The sequence below is a fragment of the Haplochromis burtoni genome, unplaced genomic scaffold (genome assembly GCF_018398535.1).
Source record: "Haplochromis burtoni strain Fernald_Lab_line unplaced genomic scaffold, NCSU_Asbu1 Contig_438, whole genome shotgun sequence".
Taxonomy (NCBI): domain Eukaryota; kingdom Metazoa; phylum Chordata; class Actinopteri; order Cichliformes; family Cichlidae; genus Haplochromis; species Haplochromis burtoni.
In genome coordinates this window covers 102,531-120,217 of record NW_024582799.1, presented here as the reverse complement: position 1 = coordinate 120,217, position 17,687 = coordinate 102,531, and the positions used below count along the sequence as shown (strand labels likewise).

The 17,687-nt window shown below is 44.1% G+C and overlaps 1 protein-coding gene across 3 annotated transcripts in view; it reads right to left on the bottom strand.

Annotated features, from left to right (window-relative positions):
* Positions 1 to 388: 388 nt before the first annotated feature.
* rtn3 (reticulon 3) overlaps positions 389 to 17,687 on the bottom strand; it is a 26,524-nt gene continuing 9,225 nt past the window's right edge. For 2 of the 3 annotated variants that reach the window (XM_014341086.1, XM_014341087.2), the window contains 6 exons: positions 6,436 to 6,643; positions 5,627 to 5,765; positions 4,461 to 4,530; positions 4,260 to 4,306; positions 2,925 to 2,983; positions 389 to 2,839 (listed from right to left, as the gene is read on the bottom strand). In XM_014341086.1, coding sequence (XP_014196572.1) covers positions 2,791 to 2,839; positions 2,925 to 2,983; positions 4,260 to 4,306; positions 4,461 to 4,530; positions 5,627 to 5,765; positions 6,436 to 6,643 — 572 coding nt within the window. In that variant the 3' untranslated portion in view covers positions 389 to 2,790. Of the gene's footprint in view, positions 2,840 to 2,924; positions 2,984 to 4,259; positions 4,307 to 4,460; positions 4,531 to 5,626; positions 5,766 to 6,435; positions 6,644 to 12,146; positions 14,595 to 17,687 lie in introns of all 3 variants that reach the window. The other variant, XM_005945422.3, reaches the window with a different exon arrangement.

Genomic DNA, 17,687 nt, shown 5'->3' with positions numbered 1-17,687 from the left:
ACATTAAATGAGCTGTGGCCTCCTTTAGTGTTCAAGTCGTACAAAACAAACTCAAAACGCGACACAAGTGTCACTGAACTAACACAGCCGATCCCTCAGCATGTTTGCGCTCATGTTGCCTTCATATTAAATCAGTTTTTGTTTTTTAAAGAACTTATTTGAACATTGCATTCAAACAAATCCTCCGTAACAAAAAAGTCACTTCGAGGGTCAAACTGCATTAGATGATGCAAGTGGGGGTGACGTGGGCCGCGAGTTTGAGACCCCTGATTTAGACATTTTATCAGGTTACATTTGAGTCCTCCTCACTCCCACAGTGGGGGCTGCTGGGAAAATGGTTAGTTTCTTTAAAGCCAGACAAAAGTGAAGAGACCTCCAAAAAGCCACAGACCTTTCAGGTGTTTTTATTCATTTCACTTTGACATCAGTACAGAGACACATATGCTTTTTGTCCTTCCCTCCACACCAGCCTTCCCAAAGCTTCACAAACTGGAACCAAAGTCAGCCAATACAGAACAGCTGATGTTAGTGAACAACACCTACATATCAGTAAAGCAGAAAGCCATTGACAAAAAACCAAAAAAATCAAAGTCAGACACACTCTGGTCAGATCGTGAGTCGAACGTAACACTCAAAAGGTGTTGTGCATCTGGAAGCTAGTTCTCTTTGTTTCATAGCAATACTGGTGGGACGACTGACAGCCTGAGGTCAGCTGGGTGAATATTAAAGGGTCAGGATGAGCTTTCCAGAAAAGTTAAATAAAAACGGGGGAATCAAAGATGCTGACAAAATAAAAGTTACAAATGTTTCCTTAAAAAGTAGCAACGGCTTCATTTTCATTAATAAGCAGATGTGAAATCGAACTAAAACATTTCGTTTTAATGCAGAAATCTAACATCTAATAAATCTAATCTGAATGACAAGACAACTTTAAAATAAGTTTCAATATCCAACGTCTTCACATTCAAATGTAGAAAGAGGGTGCATAACAACAGTATCTATGTGAGATCTAAAGTGTGATTAGCTCAAACACATGCCGTGCCCTCTGCACCCGGAGCAGCTGGACACAGGCCGGCCGGCCCGGGTCAGCAGCACGAGGGCAGCTGACCCGGGCCGACCGGCAGGCTAACAGGGAGTTACACCTGTGGATGTCTCGCTCGCCCACAGTGCGAACAAGACACCGGCACATGCACAAGGAGTCAACACAGAGGACATGCATGGGGAGCGGTGAGCACACGAGGCAGGGGCGGCCTCTCGCCGCCGGCCGTTGGGTACGTTCAGGAGATGAGCAGACTTGCACGACGAAGCAACACTAACACACACACTATGTCTCATTTCCATCCACATATTCATCCCTTAAATTAATACGGAGATTAAGCAGTAGTGCCGACACAGGAGATCAAAAACACCATAACAACAATCACGAGTATTCATATTAAACCAAAGTCAGGATCAAGAATATGATACAGCCTATAGAAAGACTCCAGCTTACACCTGCGCTTCACGGCAGTCAAAGAAAAACAAGATGACACACAGAGCTCTGTAGTAACCCGCCCCATCTCCTCCAGCAACACTACATTCAAAACGCACTCGCCTGTTTGTACAAACCCACACCTACGCTCTAAACTCGCAGCCGATGCATCGCACGAGTGAGATTTCCCAAACAATATTAATAAGACGTTTTTAAAATGCACCAAAGCTAAAGCAACTCTGTTTAATAGACATTTAATAAAGTCGAGTTACAAACTAAAACACATGACAATGCTGGAAGATTCAAACATTTGACACTTTGTCATTTTGAAACTCAACAAAACAATCGTCTGCAAAGTTAGCCGGGACGTTAGAGTTAAGGGTTGTGGCACAGCTCCGAGTGTGTGCTGCTTAACCTAGTTCATAATCAGGGATTCATGTCTCGGGAGGCTTCTGACAGACCTCCACGTTAAACTTATGAAGCTCAAAAACACTTAACATAACTCTTACATTGCTACTGTCAAGCTAGTAGGGAGATCAAGCAGCTAATGTATAATTAATACCAATAGCAGTAATAAGTGAGAAGAAGAATCAAAATTTACAAGTGAACGTGAGAACTCAACACTCTGGAGTACGGGACTTTCCTTTAGAACGCGAGGCTGACGTGCTCGAACACAGAAACCTACATCTGATCAGAAGGTGAACTAGACCAAATTATCACAGCTGGCTCAGAGTTCCCATCCTTTTTATTTCAACCTGCTCATGAAAAAATAAAGTTCAGTGCATTTCAGAAACTACTTACATAGACAAGTGTCTGTACGGTGAATGGAAACTTGTTACCACCCAAAAGGATGCTGACTTTTTACTTGGAGACAACGTTGCCTTCAGGCAAACATGCGGCTCAAGTACAGACATTTGCTATTTTGTGACATCAGCTGCCATCGTACACCCTCTGCTCGCTGCACGAGACAAAACCAGGTCATAGATTCAGTCTAGTTCACTCGATCCCGTCTCCGTCCCCCCGCGGCACGTCCACAGCCAGGCGGGGTACGTCGTGCCGCTACGCCACTTCCTCGCTTGCTATGTGCTTCCTGTCTGCACAGGCACAGTTCTCCTCTAATGCTTGCAAGTTAAGCTGCACAGTAGTTGATTATTGAGTAGCTCAGAGATTTTCTATCTAGGAAGTTTCAGTGTAGTAGGGTGCTGATGGTGGACGGTGTGGGGAGGAGGAGTTAGACCGGGGAGTCGGATAAGGGAGGGAAGATATGGTGATGGACATGAAGATGATGGGGACGTGGTGCTTGGTTTGGGGCTGGGGGATCATTCAGTTTTGCTGCGCTTCACAGCTCCTGGGAGTTTCTCTTGTAGCCTGCGGGAGAGAAAGCACCACAGGAGTGAAATCCAACAACCTGGACACTGAACGAAGACGGAAGACACGTTTCTGCAACACTTACTTGGCAATAGTAGTGTTGACTTGAGTACGTGCCAGGTCGATATACTGATCAATCTGAGTCTGGAACAACAAACGAGAGCAGATGTTACCACCTCAGAGGAAGACAAAGAAAGGAAAACCCTTTGGAGCGCATCGAGCTTCTCTCTGTGCAGTCGTCGTCCACGTTTTCAAAAACTCTTTACTAAAAACAAAACGGAATCAAATTCATTGCATCAAATAACCTGCTGCAGTCGCCCAGTGTAAAGTGCAGTCAGTCTCCTGTTAGTGGGGTAACTGGTCAATCTAAATGGGTCTGTCTCTGTGTGTTAGCCCTGCGTCTCATGGGACAGGCTCCAGCCCCCCTGCAACCCTCAAAAAACGGATAGAGAATGGATGGAGTCTGGGGTCGGGCGACTGGACGAATGTATCGACTATCGCCGACAGGCTGAGCCCATCGCCGATCGTTTTTACAAGGGTGATTTCTTTCTTTCTTTGTTTGCTCATGAGTAAGTTTGCTAATAATGGAGCTAATAGAAGCAGTCAGCAGAAAAAATAAAAAATCTCTCATCTGCGAGCACATGCCCCTCCTCAGAGCGCGCCCAAATGCTCGTCGAGGGAGCTGCAGAAGGTGCTGGTAGCCTAGCATGCTCAGGTTTACCTCTTTCATCTGGTTTAAAGCCAAAGAAATCCCAAATTGGTGACTTTTTATTTCTTTTAGTGCCGTCAGCGTTAACGCGCCGTCATCACGACTAACGCGATTACCGATTAACCATCTGGAGCGCAGACTGAGTCTAAATCCCTGAAATTTCGGCAGTTTGTCCAAAGTTTGTTCGTTCTGCGCTCCAGATGTGTCGAACGCGTGAACATTTTAATCGCGTTAATCGTTAACGCTGACAGCCCGAATGTTTCGGGAAATTAGTTCGTCCGTGTTTGGACTTTTTCCTGTGTTGTAAACGCCCAAATCAGTCCATGCATGATTACATGGCTCCGCCCATCACAAAGTCTGCGCATGTGTGGATATGTCACCTGTTGGACTGACGAGTGTCGGTTGGAAAATTGTTACCTATCGCCCGACCCTAATGGGCTCTCCTTTTACACATAACAGTCATTTCAGGAAAGAACAGTGGATGACAAAGACATTCAGGGACCGTGTCACTGACAGCAACCACACTGGTTAATTTTAAACTATTGTGAGCCATAAACTGGGACCAGTACAGATGATGGTGCCTGCCATTCCTCAGTGAGCCAATGACTTCATGTTGTCAGCGCCTCAAAGCCTTCAGTGTGTGATGAGACTGCACTCACTGCTGACGGCCATGTTTACACCGCTGAGCTGATCAGGAAGCCCGAGACTCACCTTGTTCTTCTCGTAGACGGGAGGCACCGTGAAGAGCAGGACGTCGGCTGGAGAACAGAGAGAAACACGTTAGCCGACAGCAGATCCTGCAGAGCAAGTGCAAAGCTTGGAGTCGCTCTTTGACCCCAGAGCAACACAACCACCTGACCGACATGAGAACGCAGCACGGCGTGCAAGAACAGTGAGCGGTTCAAAGCTTACCCAGGATGAGGATGGTGATTCCATTAAAGACGGCGCCTACGTAGGTCAGCAGCCACATGACCACAGCCAGCTGCGAGAAAAACAAAGAGCAACTCAGAGAGCTCAAGATCAACAACAAGCAGCGCTTACACACGAATGACATCTGCTCAGTGTGACGCCACTCATCCTCCTTAAATCCTTAGTCGTGTAGGGAGCGCTTGATTTGCGTCCTCCTGGCTGAGTGTTCGTTTTCAAACTGTTTAATTGTGTTTATTTAACAGTGGAAAAAGCTTGAATAATGTGATATCGATTCATTAAAATCCTGAATCGATTTTTTAATTTACACTTATTTTGCCCCAAATGCCAGAATCTCAGGTTAAAGCTCACGAAATTTCAACAAGCACCAAACAGCTGAAACAGGAAATGAGAGCAGGTACACGGACTCTGACGTAAACACAAAGAGCCGACCCGTCAGACACAATATGTACTGATAGTGATCAGAACTAAAATATTTCTGACTGTCTGAGGCAAAATGTCCCCGATTCAAATCGAAATCGATTCTAGAAATCAGTGACGATACGCAGCCCAAGTCCAAACAAGCACTCTTACTCTGACAGCTGCTCTCCGTGGAGGCATTCTAGCTTGATATTGAATTTCCAACATTTAAAGAGCTCGGAAAAAAGGCGACTGGACTTCTTTGAGCTTCTTGAAGACGTCTCACATCTCATCCTGGAGTTCAGAATCGCCACCACGTTATCTCCAAGTCAGAGTCTCCTCCAAACTAATCAACGTGCCTTTGTGCAGATTTAAAATACGATCTGCCCCACACATAATTCAGGTTCATCTGGTGACCGACCTCTGATCAATAAAACAATCAAATCACAGCCGTTAGTAAATCATTTTTAGGAATTCCCAGTCAGGAAATCCGAGGACCGGATGGATCTAGAGGCAGATCTGTCTGCGCTTCCCTGCAGCTGGATAAGGATGTGGGTCACAGTCATAACACGGTCATAAATCCTGGGGTTATTCTGAGGATGGAGATGCGATCCAACCGTGACCTGGTTTGAAGTTAACATTGCACCAACAAAGCAACGGCTGCAGCAGGCGAGCAGGGAGAGATCAGGGCTGCTGCTGCGCGACAGGAAGAGGAAACCGTCACCGACTGGCACAAGCTCAGAGCTGCTCACCTTTAGGGAGTCCACAAGGTCTTCAACCAAGAAAAGGTGGCTCATCTGCTTCAGAGCTCGGTTGATGTAGGTCAGACTTGCATCCACGTGTTTGCGGAAAGACTCTGGAGCGATGCTGACATCCTTATCTATCAGTGCTCTGTGGAGGGACGGAGGAAAAGAGGCTGAGCACAAAGGATAAAACCAGTCGCATTAAAACACTCACATAAAATAAAACAAAGACAAATAAAAAAAACAAAAACACGCCTTTCTAATATTTAAATGCAACATATTCCAGAGTTTGGGAGCCACAACTGAAAAGCTTGTTCTCTAAGCTTCAGGCTAGTTTGTGGGACAACCAAAAGCAGCTGGTCGGCTGATCCAAGGACCTGCGAGGAACGTAAGGATGAAATTCCTCAGAAAGGTGTGGAGGAGAACGACGACTTCTAATATGAACAAAATATAAATCAGCACAATTGATTTGATTTCACCAAACGACTAACACTAACACCAGCCAATCAGAAAGCACCTACAGCTGCGCCGACTTTCTATCCAAGATGGAGGTGGGAATCAGATTCCACATGACAGCAGATCATCACAATAATCCCCTTTGATAGGACTGGGTTAGGTAGGGCAGTATTACATCATCATATATTGAAATGTATCACTTCTTTTAAACTGTGATTTATGTCTTCAAGGTTCAACTTTATTCAGTAAAACAGATAAAACAACGTTTTTGCTGTCCAGCACACCAACACTGCCTGACTGGGTCATGGTGGCAGCAGTTAACTGTGACAAGCAGAGAAATCTCCCATCTGCGGCCGTCTTACTTGAACGGGTGTCCCTCATTGGACTTCTGCACAGCCTGGACCACAGACTTGTAGATGCGGAAGGTGATGGTGACGCAGAGCAGAGCCAGCAGCAGGTAGGAGACCACGCTGATGATGCTGAAGGCTGCGAGCGACAGCAGCATCAGCAAGGACAGGCCGAACGCCACGCCAGACTTCTTGGGGTCTCGCCAGTGAATCAGATCCTTAGCTGCAGAGAGAAGACGGGACTAATGTGAACATTTCCAAACATACATTTGACTCCAGCCCTAAACTCCTGCAAACTCCTGCAGCTTTAATCCACCTTTAACCCTTCTAAGCCTACAGGCGTATCCGCAGTCCCATTCACATGTCTATTTTTAAATCCCGGTAGATTTGCAACCAAATAAGCGAGAGCAATATTTTTGTTCTTTGCATGAGAAAACGGACGAGTTACACTTACATTTCCTGAATTCAACCAGGTGGTGGCTTCCTTCCACTAATGCCTTTGCAAAACTCGTGTAAAAAACAAACAAACAACAAAAACATAATCCAGAAACATGCTTGCTGATCTGTCAGCTGTTCATAGCGCTTCCATGTTGGACTAAACGCCATCGCATCGTCAGCAGGAGCTATCACATGTCTGCCAATATCTGCAAAAACCGTTTTTCCCTCCTGCAGGGCCTTTCACTGGTGCTACTGGTGCTACTGGAAGTCGTTCCTGGGACACTTGGATCTTAAGCTGCACTGTTGGAAATGGTTATTTTTCATGCATAAACTGGTTTTTTTGCAAATTGTGCTCAATAATAATCCATTTTCATTTTTGCTGGAGTTTATAAAAATGAGTCTGATACCAAAAAATCTGCAGAGGTTTGAGCCTGAAACAGTTTCACACTGTAAAACTGATTTTTGCTGAAGGCGTAATAACAAATAAAAGTACTGATACGGGAGCCATAGGATCAATTTGAAACTCCCACGCGGCCTCATTTTCGAGTTATCGCATTCACAAACGTGGGCGTCAACACCGCCCGGCCGCTGCAGTTTTCACAGCTGAGGGTAAAAAGTATTGGTCCATTTATAGCAGTAGGATTGTTGTTTCAGGGACCAAAGGTAACACGGCCTCTGTTACAGGTCATAAACATAAAAACATGCCAGCTGCCACAGAGACAACAGGAGGGTGGTCTGGTAAACACAGGTCAGATGATTCAGGCATGAAGTCAGAGCTGCTCTGGTTCTCTTTGTAGACGAGTCCGTTATCTACAAAGAGACGGTCGTTTTCAGGCACTCGCAGCACATCAGCTGTGACTGGCTGATTTCAGGGGAAATGAAGCCATTTTCCTTCAAGAACACATTCTGTGAGTGGGATCAGATAAAACCTGAGTGTTCACATCAGTCTCCTCGGGCATCTGCAGCCCACAGTAACCGAATAACTTCGGACACACGTTTCATGTTTGTATGCACGTGCAGACGTAACAGCCGCAGTTACATAACGGCGGGATGGGTTGGCACACTGGAAACTGACTTCCTTACAGTGTATTGGGAAAAAAGGGGGCAGTTAAAAAAGCCTTCTGCGGTGCAGAAACCACATGGGCTTATGCCACGGGGACAGTTCAAGCCTCAGTGCTCCAGCAGCTTTAATTGGAGCAACTGTTATATAGGCCTCTCTCACTCGCTCACACAAGCAATGAAAAGCAGCTACACATCGTTTTGTTTTAAACAGGACACCAACTAGACACTTGCAACAGCGGCGTTACCCTCAGCCAACTAGCAGACTCGCCCAGGGTGTCACGTTCAACATCCTACGTCACCGCTCTTGAGTTCATGAGATTTTCAGAAAGCTTGACCTCTGACGTTCAAGTCGAGGACAACGAGACCCAAAGATGTCAGACTTTTAGTAGATGCACCTATCTGAAGCCGAGTCGCTATAACCTGTGGCAGCTGACATGCAGAGCTGCAGCCATCACCTCACATTATATGGACAATAGACTGGAGTGGGGATGGAGCAGCACGCTGGAGATGCTGGGACGCTTGTTGGAGCAAGAAGCAGCGATCTCTGCAGCTCTGCTCTCACCTGAAGTGAGGAGAAGTGATCTCTACTCTTACAGAGGCTGATGGAGAACATACAGCAAAAGCTCTGAAGCCACTGCAGGCAGCCAGCTGCTTTGCACTACAGCATTTGAAGATGAATGCCAAACATTTCCTTCCAGTAGCAACAGAAATATGTTAACTTCTCTGGTTTGAGTTTGATATTATTTTGTAAATAAATGCATTCTTAAATAGGATTTTTCATCTTTCAACAGCAAGAGACTGATGGTGACAGAGCTGAGGAAACTGCCTGTCCCTTGGTCCCGATGAAATGCATGATGCTTCTCCAATTAAGAGGTCAAATGACTGCATTAATGGTTCTCCTTGGGCCAGCCTTCTCACCACAACCCACAGCATCACAGGAAACGCCAACTCAGCAGGCAAAGGAAGAAGTCAACAGTTGCAACCGAGTTAAGGCCGTTTCATTGATCTGGAGGAGCGACCATGCAGGGAGCGTCCTCCTTTGGCTCGCCGAGCAAAGCAGCATCTCTGCACCCCTGGTGAGGCTGTTCGATATAACGACATATGGATATGAAAACATTGAAAAACGTCTCATTTTACGCTGTCATTTGTTTCATGGTGTCGCAAAATAAACTGTTTACTGCAATATTTTTCATGGTTCTGATGGTCACTGTAGTGTACTTTAAGAAATTAAAGTTCTTTCTCTTATACTTAAGATATCCGGACAGACAAGCGACTGTTTATTTTCCACAGAATCCTTTCACAATAGAGCTGAAGATCCTGTTGAGATTTTTCAAAATAAGAGATTCACAGGATTTACAGGAAATGTAAATGTTTGTGATATATATCGTTGTCGTGACGATAAATGTCTTCTATCGGGATATGAGATTTTGGTCATATTGCACAGCCCTAATCTCTGGGACCAGTTTAATTCTGAACCATTATTTCCCAGCTACTGGTGACATTGTTACTGGGAACTGCCTGAATCCACAACATGTAGACCAGCTTCTCTTCTCACAGAGAAATCCCCCGTCTCTTCACCCCTGCCCTCACACACAGGAGCCCCTGAACTGCCCACCTGTCTGTGTTGCAGTCAGGTTGTTTTTGGTATATGCAGAGGTGTGACATGACACTATAGATTCAATATGAATCTTGTGATATTAATTCAATGGGAACATGAGCAGAAAAACCTGCCTCAGCTAACAAACAATCATGAGTCTCATCGCCCATAGGCACAACTTCGTGCACGACAGAACACACCAGCACAATTATGAACAACTGCTCAGAGTGTCGAACGCAGTAAACCAACGCTCACGCAAGGCGTCCCATCATAACAAAGACACTGTATAATTCATGGAGTGCATTCACCTTCAGTAAGACTAAACAGCACGTCAGGACAATGAGGATGCTGGGCGTCAGCGATTATATTACTCTTACTGATTTAAGCAACTCTGCCTCAAATGCATCTTTAAAAACATCCACATGAGTTCAAACACACACGTTGCTTTTGGCATTTAACACTTAATTTTCATTCTAAATAAGTTGAGTTAGCAAAAAGCGAGGAACACCTTTGCTCTACTTCTCAGCAACATTCAGACACAAGCTTCAAATTTCGTTGGAAAGTTTGCTGGAACAGATGAATCCATTTAAAGAGGAAACAAAGTGAAATGGGCTCATTTCCATCTAAGATAAGATAAAACTTTATTAATCCCTCGGGTGGGTTCCTCTGGGAAATTCGGTAATCTGCTTGTAACTAAACGGTTTATGCTCATCTTTTTAATGTACATTAGGCACGTTAAAAAGGATCTATATCCATGTACAGAAGATATTTTGGGTTTGCATGAGGATCAGGGCAGCAGCTATCAATTATTTTAGTGATGGATTAATCTATTAATTATTCCATTGATTGACGTAATCTGATAAGAAATACTCTTGCCTTATTAATGAGTAATAATAAATATTTAAAAGAGAAAAAATAAAGGTCTGCGAATTGGTTTCCAAAATTCCCATCAGCATGACATCAGATACACACACTGACACAAACCCAGCCAAGAATATCCCGCTTAATAACCTCGCAGAGCAGCACTAAAATAGCACAAGCTCGTGGGGGGAGGGGGCAGCAAAACAGAGCTTCATTTCAAAGCTCATTAATAATACAGTTAGCAAACATTTACAAAAATGTCCACAGAGCAGAGAGCGAGGCTCATAGCAGCTTTAAAGTCACACTAAAGTTTCTTTACGTGTGTGGCTGCACACTCTACTGGGTTTCTAATTTCAAGAACACCAGCACAGTGTGTGTGTGTGTGTGTGTGTGTGTGTGTGCGCGCACATATAATATCTTCCCATCTGGTATCTGGTGACCACCTCATGAACAGTACAGACTGTCTGTCAGAATCAGGCAGTTTTAAAACAGCTCTCTGCTTTGAGTGCAGACAGTTACCCAGATTCCTTCAATGGCACGCTGTAGAACCCTGATCAGGAATCACCAAAACCCAAAGGTAACCTTTACACTGACTACGTACACCATGCCTCACCATCACACCATAGTCTTTATCAATGTGACACTAGGGACTGACTGTACTGCAAGACTTTGAAGCCAAAGTATGGCCACCATATTCTAAGTAGCTCAAACTCCAGTGACTCTGTAAACAAACTGAATTCTACAACAGAGCTCGAGCCTGTAAGTGGTTTGGAACGACAACGACAACACAACCCCCCCAAAAACAAAAAAATCCAGCTAAAAACGTAAAAAAAAAAAAAAGATTTTTCCCCTTCAAAGTTTGTTAGGACAAAAAGAAGATAACAGACGAACATGCTTGTACTCAGTATGGATTGATGAGCGTCGAGTGTTAACGAGTGCCTGGACACTCTGTGCTAACAATCAGATATGTAGCTAGCCATTTTAAGGTGAGGCAGTTTTTTAGCAGCGTTGATTGTTGATATGATTGTTGGGTTTTTCTCTGTATGTATTATTGTAGGGTCTACCTTACGATATAAAGCACCTTGAGACGACTGCTGCTGTGATTTGCTGCTGTATAAATAAAACTGACTTGATTACACTTCTCAGTAATTCTTAGATGCCACTGATCTCTGACAACCAACTCAGCTCAAGTAAAGGATGGCTTGGCTCTAAACACCAACTACTCCTTTTCACTCCAAGCACAATCATGTAGACAGAAATTTAATTCAGCTGCAAAATCCACTGTTATGTTGAACATGATATCAGTGGCTTGCTAAGTTTAAACCCTCCAACACTGTCTGTATTGCTTTTGAGGTTTTTCACTTACAAAAAAGAAAAAAAACAAACAAATCTCAGCCTTTTTATCTTAGACTGTGCAGTGTGTCACGTCCTGTGACATGTAGCTGACACTTATCACCCAGAATCAAGCATAAATAACTTAGATCATACTTACTCTTTTTCGCCTCGCTGTAAGTGAAGCAAAGCATGATCTGTTTTTTTTAGTTATTTATGTTCTCTTAATATAAATCTTTGCTTCTGGGTGATAAGTTTCAGCTACGTGTCACAGGACATGACACACTGCACAGTCCAAGATAAGGCTGAGAGGGCCAAAAAGCTGACGATAAACAACAACAGGAATCCTTTTGCTACACAGGCAGTTATAAGTTGCTCCAGCTAAGGAGCGTGCGTGAGGTTAGCAGGCTTGCTGCCCAGAAGAAAGAGATGTTACCTGATAAGTGGGTTAGTATTGCTGTCAAGACATGCTCAGCAAGATGATAGGCCTCGGCCACCAATTCATCGATGGCTTCTACCTCTTTGGAATATTTGCTGTCATAAGCACGGACGTGCTGGGAACATGGAGGATTAGTTACTGATGCTAAGGAAGACTGCTGTACAGATGCAGCGCTGAGGTCAGTTTGGTCTCGGGCTGAAGCCTTGGTATGGGCTTTCACCGCCTCCTCCTCCTGACTGCTGCAAAGCTCTTTGAGAGCACTGATAGTTAGTTGTTCTTGTTCAAGATCCAGCACCACGGTTGGCGGTAACTGGGAAGGATGCAAACTGGTTTTGTTGAGCTCGCTCTTTCCGTGAACACCTTGATGCACGCTGTCGGGATATTCTTCATCTTGCCTCGATTTGAGACATTCCCGCATGAATTCCACAAAACTGTCTGTAGGTTCAGAGATGGAGCTCTCATTCTGTGCACCATCTGCAACAACGTCATTGCTCATTTTCTGATCGGACTCTTGCTCGCTGAAGCTCCTTTGTGCCTCGCTTTGGAAAGAGGAGTAAGGATTTGGGGGGTATTCTTGTAGAGATGGCTGATCAGCTTGCTCTGGGGAAGCTTCATCTTTCAGTGAAGCGATATCACCCAAACTTCGCCTGTCCTCGGTAACATCGGTTTGTGCAGAGCATGCATTCGGCGTATCAGGGTCAGTTGGGGAAGGATCAGAAAGAAACCGCTCCTTAGCATTACTCAGCTCTTTATGGTCAATGTCGTACAAGGGAGAAGATGCATCATAATCATAATCAAATGATTGTCTGTCATATATATCATCCTGCATAAAGGTGGTTTTAGAAAGAGGAACAGTCTCTATGAAAGTCTCTTTTGTGGGCATATTACCCTTCTCATACAATTTGGGCAGTGTGTGCTCCTGAGCTTCGTCTGACCACTCATCATCATTGTCTGGAAAGTCCACTTCTGCATTTGTGAGTGTGAACTGGGAAGGTTCTTCATTCATTTTACTTGGAGGTATCTGTGATTCATCAGCTTGTGCTTGGGAGATGCCCGATGCAGTGTCCTTTGGAGCAGAGGGTTTGGGTAGGGTCTCCGACTTGGCTGCAGATTCCCGATTGTCTATTTCTGGAGAAGTTGCAATGATGTTGCGTTTGGGCGAGTACTCGGCATCAGAATCCACAGGTGAGGATGGAGGCGAGTAGCCTTCCATGAACTCAGTTTCCAGGGGACGCGTTTTGGGTAGTTCGGTTTTAGTGTCTTCAGGTTGTGAATGTGAGGTTTCTGGGCTCTCGCTGGCTGGGGGATTTTCAATTTCATAATCCACATCTTCTGCTTCAGGTTCCATTTCCATCTCCTCCTCACTGTAATTTGGTTCATCCGTCTCAATAACATTGATTGTTGGAACCTGCATTAATTTCCTCTCCGACTTTGGTGGAGGAGTCTCCTTTTCTGCAGGGGGAACATTCGAAGATGCAGGTGTAGCGGTGGGATCTTTCGAAAGTTGTGGCTCAAAAGATGGATGGGGGGCAGAAGCAGGAGCACCCGCCTCGTCTTCAATAACAGTGTCATCCGACTCTCCTGAGCTGTCTGCTTCACTTGGCTCTGGGGGCTCTGGATCGCGGGTCAGGGAGGCCTTCTCTTCATCTGAAGCATTCTGCTTTGCCTCTGGACATGGAGTGCCAAAGCCTGCAGGAGGTGATGCAATCACCGAGTCAAGATTTGAAGGAGGCTGGTCATCCGATTTGTCCTGCTGATCCCACATGTACGCTGTTGGCAAAAAGTTAAAATCAAACTCTTCCTCAACGTTTGGTTGCTTCTTTGCATTATCAAAGTCATCTTTCACTGAGGGAGCTTCCACGGGAGAATCCATAAAAGCATCAGGGACACTCGTAAAGGAAGTAGGTATAACAACCCGAGTCCCCTTGTCCTTGGATTCAACACTGTTGGTGCCTTCAGTTAAATCTACAGAAGTTAAGTCTGGTACAGGTGGCAAATGAGCCTTCATCCACTCTTCTGTTTCTTCAAACTCGTTTACTTGTCTCAAATCTCCAAGAACTTCAAAGGGGGATCCTGGTGATTCCTGCTCAGAAGAACCTCCCATTTTCTGAATAGTTGGTGTAATTTTTTCATTTGGAGACATCCGATTCTCAATAGGGGATTTTGAGCTGTCAGTAGGAGACTTCTCATGGTGGCGGTCCCTGAAAAGAGAGAAACCTCCATCGCTTCTAAAATCAGACTGCTGCTTCTTGGCAGCGAGAGCCTCCAGGGCCTTTATTCGCTCAGAAACAGGGGATGTCTTTATTGGTGAATCCGGCGGTGCGTCCGGTGGTCCTGCTTCACCTCCATAATTACCAAGGGAAAATGAACCAGGTTTGGAAGGAAAGCGAAGAGATGTTGCTACACCTTCGCAGGACTTGTCAGATCCCAAAACCACTCTTTTGTCTGGAATGTCGTGTATGGGGAATGACAGCCAAGAGGGAAAAAGGAGGTGAGGTCATAAACGTCACACACTAAACACACGTGCAGTTTAATATCGTTCAGCAAGGCCTTAATGCGACAGCTTAAGCATTCATGCACTGCATCATGGAAATGAATGGCATATTGATACTATGGATGATATCCAAGCTTTTCCATGCTGCTCATAAGTTTAACGAGTACTTAGTATAGAAATGGAATTATCAGCATGATCAAAAAAGGCAACAGAAGAAAATAAAAATGTTACCAGTACATCATATAAATCACCATGTGTGGACAGGGTGATGATGCATGTTCACTGCAGTGTGTATAACAAATGTGACTTGTTTCACACTTTAGCACAATTTCTTTTTGAACAATATACATTTGCTTGTGCACCTTGAAAACGCTGATTTGGCAGCAGTTCCACTGAGATATAATCTGCTAAAGATATTCATTGTTGCCGTTTCCAAACTCGACCCCTGATTTCATCTCAATTAATCTGTGGTTGTGTCCAAGGGTATACAAGAGATTTCTCCCGCCATTTACAACTGAAACCCCACCCTGATTTCTCTCAGACACATAAACACACACACACACAAAATATAATTTTTTTTTGCTAATACTAGCCACTCCATACGACGCAACAGTGACTAACGTTACCTTTACTTAGAGCGCAGAATTAAAAAGCTAAAGTAACAGGGGATGAGCACAACCTGACGACGCAGTCTTTGACTTCAACAGATCACCTTTGTTTTCATTTCCAAAACCAGGCATAACAATACGCCTAGCTAACAAGCTATATAGCACTTACCTTTCAAAAAAACAAAACAAAACTGCATTCTTTCAAAAACAACAAGTGAGTTCACCTCAAACAGTCAAGCACTGGAACTAAGAAGAAGAAGCAATCAAACCACTACTCAAAAGCTGTTTTTCCCTACTATGGAAACTCAGGAAACTAGGAACATGGCAGCATTAATATTTGTATAGGAATTGGGGGCAAAAAAAACAAAAAAAACTTAAATGAGGCAAAGCTGGTTTAAAATTCAGATTTGTTCAGCTTTTTTACCTCTTATGTGGATGAACACTGTTAAACAATGGGCTAAATATTAATTGTTTGACAGAGGTACAGGTGGCGCAAGTCAATAGAAGAAGAAGAACCCCAAACAAACTAGGGCTGTTCGATATAACGATACATATCGGATGACGATATGAAAACATTTATCGTTTATTTCGTGGTGTCGCAAAATAAACTGTTTACGACAATATTTTTTCATCATTTTGATGGTCACTCTAGGATTTTTTTAAAGTTCTCGCTTTCTCTTATATTTAATATAACCACACTGCGGACGGACAAGCGACTGTTTTTACGTGTTGTCGATAGCAACAATGGCGGTAAAACCATCACGTGACTCCGCCGTCCGCTTGTTTATTTTCCACATAAACCTTTCACAATAAAGCTGAAGATCCTGTTGAGATTTTTCAAAATAAACCGAATCACGTGAAATAGTATGCAGAGTGTTTACGGAGAAGCTAAAAAGAGCCGCCAGGTGCAAAAAAATAAACCTTAGAGTCAAACGTTAGAACAGGCTTTTCCTCGCAGCACGCCGTGTAATAAATACTCAAAGACAATTGCGGCCATTTCAACTTGTGTAACACTCGACTCCAGCCACACGACGCTCAGCTGGAAACACTTTACCCAAGTTAAGTTGCCCAAGATTCGCCGAATTTACAGAAAATGTACATTTTTTATGATATATATCGTTGTCGGGACGATTAATGTCTTATATTGGGATTTTGGTCATATCCCACAGCCCTAACACAAACAAAAACACACTACCAGTAAACACTGGTTACATCCCTTAACCCAGGCTCTGAGTACAGAACCACCTCTGAACCAGGAAAGACGTCCTGTGTGTGACTCCTATGGCTGGGACATATCCAAGAAGTGCAGGCCAGCAACAGAAACACTTCACACTGGCAGCCCAATTACTAATACTCATCACTAAAGGTGAATAAAGTTAAACAGTGAACTTATAGGAAAAGTTCAGAACAGACTTTTATAATGAATTCAAGCCTTCATTACAACTTTTTACATAAATTTCATTAAAAAAAAGCAAGAAAAAAAAAAAAAAGAGTCATAATTGCCTTTTAGTTGTCGAGTTATTTTCTACATAATTAACACTGGCTCGTCGTTAGCTCGCGATTATGTAACGTGCTTATATAAATATGTGAAGAGTTAGATAATACTGTTGCCCTTGAGCAGTAAATTGGGCCACTGAAGCACTTTCTATTCTCTTGGAGTGTTGAAGGCTCTCTCACTGTGGCTGCAGTAACCCTGTGCCCTCGGCAATCCTCCAGGCTACAAAGATGAGTCATTTTCAGTCCCCATGGTGACAAGTACCTGGCACATATTTTAAGAAATGAACATCAGCCCAGTATAACCAGTGCACAGCAACATCCAAATTCTCATGACCAAGGCTTTACTTTGTAATTTGACATTGATCAGTCTTTTCAATTTACTCCAAACTTACATTTTCTTCCACTTTTTGGGGAGCTGTCAGCACCTACCCCTCCCTGCTCTCTGTATAAGAGTTTTCCAGCCATACTCAGCTGACTGCTCCACTGTGTCTTTGGTAGAGCTGCCACCTCCCCTGCACCACAATACAATGCTTTGTTCAAACCAGGCCACATGAATGCACTTTCCATCTTTCCAACGACGTTACGGAAGCTTTGGACTTGTAAACAAATCCCAAAACACATTAGTGCTCGGGTTCCTTGTTAGGACCTTCGTGCTTCGATTCAAAGGTAGCTTTAAGAACTTGTTTAGTTACAACTGTCACCATATTTGCATATTAATAATCCCCATGTGCCATCGTGTGGCATCTTACAAATGGGGAATGAGTAGCCTTCTGCTTCGTGCAATCTGCTGTTACACTAATGGAGAGTTGAGTGGAGCAGTTGTGTAGCCACAGAATGGAAAATCATGGAGACCATGAACTGGCCCAGAGTGACTCCATATTTTCATTTGGTTGCAGCGCTGTGTCTGAATATCTGTGAGATCCAGTGGGTGACCCCACA